The sequence below is a fragment of the Oxyura jamaicensis genome, chromosome 9 (assembly GCF_011077185.1).
Source record: "Oxyura jamaicensis isolate SHBP4307 breed ruddy duck chromosome 9, BPBGC_Ojam_1.0, whole genome shotgun sequence".
NCBI lineage: Eukaryota > Metazoa > Chordata > Aves > Anseriformes > Anatidae > Oxyura > Oxyura jamaicensis.
The window spans coordinates 3,252,614-3,261,484 of NC_048901.1; the positions used below are offsets into that span (position 1 = coordinate 3,252,614).

The following is an 8,871-nucleotide window of genomic DNA, read 5'->3' on the forward strand; positions in this document are numbered from 1 at the left end:
TCCAGAAAGTACTTCAGGGCTCTCAGTGGGAACAGCCAATTGTCAGAAGGATCTCTTGGTGATAAATTTTGATCTGGAACCAGAATGCCCTGACGCAGAGCTTCGAGCCACCCTGCAGTGGATAGCTGCTTCTGAACTTGGAATCCCAACCATCTATTTTAAAAAATCTCAGGAAAACAGAATTGAAAAGGTAGCATCCACAGAACTGGGCACAATATAATAATATTATTATATTCACAGTATATAATCACAGTAGCAGCTATGATGTATTGAAGTTACTGAGCCTAAAAGCATATGCAAAGACATCTTCATTACAGCAAGATGGCAATGCTACTGCTTATTTCACAATGAGGAGAGGATTAAATACATCAGGATTTAAGGTTCATAGACTCCATAGACTGATTTGGGTTGGAGGGGACCTTAAAGTTCCACCGCCCTCACCCCTCAACAACAAAAGGACCAACTGCTCAGTTGTACATGAGATACTGACTACAAAATAAAGATAACACTGAGCTCGGGCTCCGTGTCTCACATAACAAGACCTGAAGGCTTCTGCAGCTGGTTGAAAGTTTAGAGGACAAGCAGGATGCATAGGTACATCCTTACATTATTCCTAGCCAGAGGGAGAGTTTTAGCAAGGGAGGCCAACCAGCATTTCTAGCAGCATCATGTTTGCAATCAGACATCTTTTACTTGGAAAGTGAGACCATTTTGCATCATTGCATAAAAATTATGAGGCATCTCTCTGGCTCAACAATAATAATAATTTTTAAAAATGCTACACATACCAGTACACTTTTGCTCCTGTTCAGATGTAGCCACCAGTCACCATTTGGAATGCAGAAGCCTATTTCCAGACAGACACAGATTACCAGAACCGAGATACATTCTCAAGTATTAGTGCAAGCCAGAACACACAGGGCAAAGCAATGAAGTCCAAAATGGCCACAAGAAATACAGAACAATTTTATTCCTGAATTAGTTCGCGATCTACTGGAGACACCACTAAATGCTATCTACGTTTCAGAAATAACCAGAATGACCTTTTCCAAGGTCAGAAAGACTGGTTCAAGCCTTAAGGGTAATGAGAAGTGTCACAGTATTCAAATCAATTAATGAAAAAAAGTATTACAAATCAGTATTTTCATCTGTTAAAATAATGTCTATGGGAAGATCATTTTGAGTAGCAGAGATATTGTTTGATTTTCTTGAGTACATGCATTTGGGAATCATAAACATAATTTAAAATGCATTCAGCATCAACAGTCCAAATTGCGTCTAATTAAAGAAACAGCTGTCAGCTTTACCCATGTGCTTTGGCAAACAGTTAATTCAATTGCAAAAATACACTAGAGAATAATGAAGCACATCCTGCCTACAACAGTGCTCTTGGAAATCGTGCGCCTATTAAGTATCGTTAAAATACATATTAAAAGTTTAGGCTTCAGTATGTAAATATCAAACAGCTACACGAACTAGAGACACAATATTTTCTTGTGTCATTTAAAACTGGAAATGTAGAAGGAGCAAGCTAATTAGATATTGATTGTGAAATTCAAGGAAATGAAAAGCTTTGATTTTCATTTATATGCTGCTGAAAAAAAGTGGGACCAGATGCATGACACTGTGAAGCCCATTATTAAGTACAAAGTGGACAAAATTCAGGATTTTTTACAGCTGTTTAAGAATGTATATTTAACCCTTGGTTTATATGGAGACTAAAAAAACAGGCAAATATAGATCCTTGTCATGATTCAACCACAACTGTGGCAAAAGTCTTCGTGTAACAGTTTACCCAGAAACACTCACCAGTACTGTTTGAATGTTTAAAATACTGGGTGGAAGTGTGGAAATACAGAAACGTAAATGTAAGTTAAAACATAACTGATGGTAATGAAGGAGGATATTCTTCTGTGAAATGGATAGCCACACTTCCGTTATTTTAACAGCGAGTTGTTGATAGGTTTTGATTCTGTAGCAAGCTCACTTTCACTGTTCTTGCTTTCGCTGATAGAGCACTGTACGTAAGGATGGTCTCACAGCTGTTTGCATGCAATTATTTAGCAAAACCTTAGCAAAGTGCTAATCAGATCCTAAGTGCTATTGCTTTTTGTTTGTTTGTTTTCCTCTAATTTAGTTTTTAGACGTTGTGCAACTAGTTCAACGGAAGTCCTGGAAGGTTGGCGATATCTTTCATGCTGTGGTGCAGTACTGCAAGCTCAGTGAGGAAGGCAGAGAGATGACACCAAGCCTGTTCGATTGGCTCCTTGAATTGGGTTAAGAAAGTTCACCTGTTCAGCATTTTTGTTTTAATCCAGTTTAAGTAAGCAGTGATTTGTGCAACACTCTGACTTTCAGACATCACTGAGTACAATGAGCAAAGACATACAAACTCTACAGAAACAGCACACGTCTGTTCCACAGCTGAGCACTGAGCAAAGTGAAACCAAGGCGAATTGTATCTTTCTGTATGCTGAGGAACTCTTGACATATTGTGCTATAGGATGTACTGTACTAGGAGGGGATGGATTTTTAGCCTTCTGAATTAATGGACTACACAGTAAAGACTTAAATCTCCAATAAGATCCATTTTCATCAACTTGATTAAATCAATCAGCTGAAATGGGATAGTATGCTAACGTTCCGCTCTAAAACACCACTAATGTTTGTACAGTTTACCTACTGGAACCTGAGTGTGTTCCAGGATGCACAGAGAAACCCACGTCCCTAGGTAAATAAACAAAATCAAACCTCCAAGGTCTTCTAAGGGGTAAAAACTTCTGAACACACCAGATCTTTACAGTTAGATGGCACAATAAAAGCCTACTGAAAACACATTTCAGTTTCTTTCCATGCAGTTATTTCTCTCCCATAGCTGTTTGCCATCCACGTCTTCTTCTCAAGAAAATGAGATCTAGAATCTCAGCACCCTTAAAAGAAATTTATTTTCCCTCAGAGTTTGGGATCTCTATGCTTGGTATGTCCCCGAGCACAGCTCTGTGAGTCACGGGAGTCACAGCAGCGGGTTTCTGAAGCCCTGTCCCACCCCAGGCCTGCCAGGTGACCTCAGGCGAGTCATTTCACCTCTGTGCCTCAGTGTCCCTACCTGGTTAAAGGGAGTGATGATAGTAAATGCGTTACACGAAGTGCTTTTATTTAAAGCACCATGTAACATGCTACACGTGAGTTAAAAGTAGTGAAAAAAATACTATTTTAGTTTAATCAAGTAAATTGTTACTAAGGTAAAAAAATACATATCTGAAAAGAGTGCTGCCTCGACAGAAAGTTATGAAAATTAAGATTTTTAAGAAATCAAAATGATTGTTAAGATCTCAGCGCACGTGCTTGTTCATTTTGGATGCAAGTGTTTGGACTATATATGATAGTTCACATTGCTGTAACGTTTATATAACTTTGATAAGATATACTGTAGTATCTTCTTGCTGAGATGATCTGTTAGTATCATGCGCTCAGTGATACTCTTGACTCTGCCAAAGAGATTGGTTTTCAATTTAAAGGTAAATATAACTTATCACATCAAAGCTCTTCTGAGATTTATTTCTTTGAAAATCTTTATCTTTTGCCTCTCCCTTCCCAAATAGCAGAATAGAAAACCAGCCTTTCCCAATGAAATATTTAAGAGATTTTATTTTCCATATAACAATATATGCTTCTGTACTATTTCTGGGGAGGGGGGGAAGAGAAAACTATCCTTTTGCACTAACTATTTTTGAAGATTTTGAAGTAGTTTTAAATAATTTATGAAAGAGAGCCATATTATTCTCAATTTTATCTTTAAAACCATTCCCAAAGTTGCATGATTTTCACTCATTTGTTGAGAGATACAAATTGCCAGTGAAACCTAATACAGAACATTAAATAACATGAGAAATTCTACATCTCTGCAACATACACAGAATAGTGGAGGTCTCTTTTGTGTCAAGATAAAGGTCAGTTTGTTGCATACACTAAACTTAACTGTGCAGTCACTGGGCTTATTCCTACAAACTGCTGAACATCCACAACTCACACCAACGCGCGTGGTAGCGCTGAATGCTCAGCATTTCTGAGGCTGAAAGTCAGTAAAAAGCACTGAGTATGATATAAAGTGCTTTGAGTTAATAAATGGGAAAGTGTATTTATTTTAAGCCAAATACAGTTAGTTGTCAGTATATCAATTTTTTGCTGTGATAGAATTAATGTTTACTTATCCTACAAAGCACAAATATGATGACTGAGTTGTAAGCGTGATGGAGTTTCTCTGTATAGTTCTTAATGTTGCAGTTTGTTCAGAAATAAATTTATGTTAGAACATGTCGTCTTTGTCTTCCTAAAAAAATATTTGACCAATTAAATAATATTTGCATGTCATCCCTGTAGCATCCATTATTCGCTTCTCAAAGCAATGCTTCTGAATGAAACGTCCGACCACAGCCCTAACTGAAGCTAGGGCTGGGTCTTACCTCCTTCCCAGAGCTGTGGCTTTCCTCACATTCCGCAGTTCATTCAGGTGACATAAGGCTAATCAGAACATTCTTGCTATCGCAGAAAATAAATTACACAGTCATTGCAAAGAATTAACCCCAGAATAACGCCAACATAACAAAACCCTGTTAGTGCTTACTAATATGTTTACAGTTTATATGCTTACAGACATTAAGGAGTTTCTTCTGTTAAAGTTTGCATAAATATTTACTTCCCTTCTGCCTAGGTGGAAAGGTATTTCTGCTGCTAAACAGAAAAGGAAGCCAACATTTAACTTAGCTGTGTAAATCAGAACAGGAACTGTTGCTCACTATTAAAAAAAATATATCCTGAAAAAAAATTCAAGTTGACTTTAAATACATAAGAACTTCATACTATGTACAGATCTCAGTTAAAGCCTTAAATTATGTGTGGTTCACCTGAGTGGGTTGCACGTTGTGAGTATATATACTCAGCCCTATACATGAGTATAGGGATGTCACAATGAATCCTACGCTCTGATGTTCAAAATGCCTTTAAAAAACAACAAAAACCACTCCATTGAAATCAAGAGCCCACATAAGTCACTTAATAAATTATAAAAAAAGTAGAACCAAGAAGGAAGTTTTAATTCAAGCCAGAGCCATTCCTAAGTAACACGTAAGCAAACTCACAATGCCATTGCATGAATGTTTAAAATCCACTCCAAGGCCATTGCCATCACTAGGGATAGGCCCTCAGAAAATACCTTGTAGTTGCCAAGCATTTAGAAGGATAGACAGTTAAATTAGACAGCCGGACTGTCAAACTAATTAAAACAATTTGCTGTAAGACAGGTCTGGCTGAGGGGTACTGTGCCCTCCTCCGAGCTTCAGCTGAAAATCAGACAGTGCAGTGCAGCAAACCGGAACACACAGCCATGCAGGACACGTTCCACATCCTTTCATTAACTACCCAGGAAATACAAGTGACCGCACAGGAGGAGCACAAAAGCAAGTTCTTCTTGCAAAATGCCATTTTTAAAGCCTGAGTGGGTATGAGTATTAATATCATCCTCACATATTCAGAAAAGGATCTGAATCATAGAATCATAGAATCATAGAATCATAGAATATCCTGAGTTGGAAGGGACCCTTAAGGATCATCAAGTCCAACTCTTGACACCGCACAGGTCTACCCAAAAGTTCAGACCATGTGCCTAAGTTCACAGTCCAATCTCTTCTTAAATTCAGACAGGCTCGGTGCAGTGACCACTTCCCTGGGGAGCCTGTTCCAGTGTGCAACCACCCTCTCTGTGAAGAACCCCCTCCTGACGTCCAGCCTAAATTTCCCCTGCCTCAGCTTAACCCCGTTCCCGCGGGTCCTGTCACTAGTGTTAATGGAGAAAAGGTCTCCTGCCTCTTGACAACCCCTTACGAGGAAGTTGTAGACTGCGATGAGGTCTCCCCTCAGCCTCCTCTTCTCCAGGCTGAACAGGCCCAGTGACCTCAGCCGTTCCTCGTACGTCTTCCCCTCCTGGCCTTTCACCATCTTCGTAGCCCTCCTCTGGACACTCTCCAACAGTTTCATGTCCTTTTTATACTGTGGTGCCCAGAACTGCACACAGTACTCGAGGTGAGGCCGCACCAGCGCAGAGTAGAGCGGGACAATCACCTCCCTTGACCTACTAGCGATGCCGTTCTTGATGCACCCCAGGATACGATTGGCCCTCCTGGCTGCCAGGGCACACTGCTGGCTCATATTCAACTTGCTGTCTACCACGACCCCCAGATCCCTCTCTTCTAGGCTGCTCTCCAGCGTCTCATCGCCCAGTCTGTACGTGCAGCCAGGGTTTCCCCGTCCCAGGTGCAGGACCCGGCACTTGCTCTTATTGAACTTCATGCGGTTGGTGATCGCCCAGCTCTCCAACCTGTCCAGATCCCTCTGCAAGGCCTTTACGCCCTCATTTGAGTCCACAACTCCTCCAAGTTTGGTGTCATCAGCAAACTTGCTCAAAATACCCTCTATTCCTACATCCAGATCATTTATAAAAATATTGAAAAGTACCGGCCCTAAAATGGAGCCTTGAGGGACCCCACTGGTGACCGCCCGCCAGCCTGACGCAGCTCCATTTACCATAACCCTTTGGGCCCTGCCCGTTAGCCAATTGCTCACCCATCGTATGATGTTTTTATTTAGCTGTATGGTGGACATTTTGTCCAGTAGGATCCTATGGGAAACCGTGTCAAAAGCCTTGCTGAAGTCCAAAAAAATCACATCAGCTGGTTTCCCTTGGTCCACCATACGGGTGATCTTATCATAAAAGGAAATCAGGTTAGTTAGGCAGGACCTACCCTTCACAAACCCATGCTGGCTGGGACCAATGACTGCTTTGTCCCCCAGGTGCGCCTCAATAAGTCCGAGAACCAACTTCTCCATGATTTTACCAGGCACTGACGTGAGACTGACAGGCCTGTAATTGCTAGGGTCTTCTTTCTGACCCTTCTTGAAAATTGGCACAACATTTGCCAGCTTCCAGTCTACTGGGACCTCTCCAAATTCCCAGGATCGTTGAAAAATAATTGATAGAGGTTCCGCGATGACATCCGCCAGCTCTTTCAGCACCCGGGGATGAATCCCATCCAGACCCATGGACTTGTAGGGATCCAGGTGGAGTAGCAAATCCCGCACACGTTCAGGGTCAGTTGGGAGTTTGTCATCCCCACCGTCCCGGTCCTCCAGCTCAGGGCACCCTGGGTCCCGAAGCCCATCATCGGCATTGAAGACAGAGGCAAAGAAGGCGTTAAGCGTCTCTGCTTTGCCTACGTCATCGTCTGTGAGGAGACCTTCCCTATCAAGGAGCGGCCCTATGTTTTCTTTAGTTCTCCTTTTTCCATTTACATATCTAAAAAAACCCTTTTTATTTTCTCTCACAGACACAGCCAGCTTCAACTCTAGCTGTGCTTTGGCCACTCGAACTTTCTCCCTACTTTTTTTGAATCTCAAGAGATACAAAAAGCATATGTCAAGTCTAAGTACAATTCATACAGTTACATGGAAAACTTTGTCCTTGTCTTGCAGAATGTATGTACCGTCCTGGGAAAACAACATGACACAAGCTAAGGGCTTCTTTCTCCATAAAAAGAAACTTGTATATTCACAGAGGTAAATGCTAGAAGGATTCAGAGGTCTAAAGGATAGAAACAATAATGCAAATCCCATTTCCCCTGTGACAGTCCTTCCTGCAGCACACCCCAGGAGCCTCCTGCTCCATGTCAATAACATGGCAGTGGGTGAAGCTGACAGGGTTTCAATAAGATGCTGAAAACCTCACTCCACTCCGTCTGCCCTCTGATTACAAGTGGTAGCTTGGAGAGCACAAGGTTTGTAGAAGCCAGATGTTTTGTTCAGACTGAAAAGGTACCAGACAACAGAGTTAGAGCACACACACAGGAAATTTTAGTTGTGAAGACTGAAGTGGTATCAGGCTGGTTTCGTTCATAGACAGACTGGTTTCAGAATGATAAATCTACAGAATGCACCCCTGATAAGCCTCTGTATAATGTATTAAATCTAGAGATGGGTAAATTAAGGTGTAGAGAGCCCACCATCAAAGCATACACACAAGTACACACCTAGCATATACACAAGCATACACCTGGTGTACTATTTAAGTTTTCTGAAGCACCAAGTCAGTACGTTTTTCCACAGTGCTGTGAATCAGAGCAGATGTATTTCACGTTTGAGCAAGAAACCTGGATAACATAACCTGAGAAGTAATTCTATTCACTCAACAAATGTAGAGAGAAACAAATAAAGTCCATGTGGCCTCCCAGTCCAATGCTTTGTCTGTGAAACCTCAACTCAGTCACAATTTTGTCATCAAAAATAGGACAAGGCCTGAAAACTAGAAGATGCTACAGGTGTTTTAATTCATTGAATCGCTAGCATAGTACAGGAGAAAATTAATAATGGAATAGAAAATAGATTTTTGCTTAATCTTTGTTTTCTTTTCTATTTCCTTTTCAGAGTCCAAAGATTTCTTTGTGTGTGTGATCGTTTTACAGCAGGTCAAATTTCAGTTTTTAACTATCGAGCAGTATTTGCACACGTTTCATTATACTCACTTTCATTCACTTCCGCTAACCAGAATTCACCATGTCACATCTCCCATTACAGCTGCAAACTGATCTAGGGGTTTTGGTCAGTTCTAAAGTAAAACAGAAATGCATGGTCCTTCCTGACCCTTTTAATTCCAGATTAGGGAGACACTCTTCTCATACCACAAGTCTTTGCACAAGACAGAAGGAAACAGCACAAGCACTACTGCAACATTAACGCTAGCCACCTTGCCTCCTGCTACAGGTTTAATTCTAAGTGAGGCACAGCACACTGCTTAGTTCTCCTACTGATGACATTTCTTGAAAC

At 41.1% G+C, this 8,871-nt stretch overlaps 1 protein-coding gene across 11 annotated transcripts in view; it reads left to right on the plus strand.

Annotated features, from left to right (window-relative positions):
- The window catches only part of SPHKAP (SPHK1 interactor, AKAP domain containing), a 97,404-nt gene extending 93,033 nt beyond the window's left edge, over nucleotides 1-4,371 (plus strand). For all 11 annotated transcript variants that reach the window (XM_035335255.1, XM_035335256.1, XM_035335257.1 and 8 more), the window contains 2 exons: nucleotides 6-190; nucleotides 2,138-4,371. In XM_035335255.1, the coding sequence (XP_035191146.1) occupies nucleotides 6-190; nucleotides 2,138-2,281 (329 nt within the window). In that variant the 3' untranslated portion in view covers nucleotides 2,282-4,371. The remainder of the gene's footprint in view (nucleotides 1-5; nucleotides 191-2,137) is intronic.
- The last annotated feature ends 4,500 nt before the right edge of the window (nucleotides 4,372-8,871 follow it).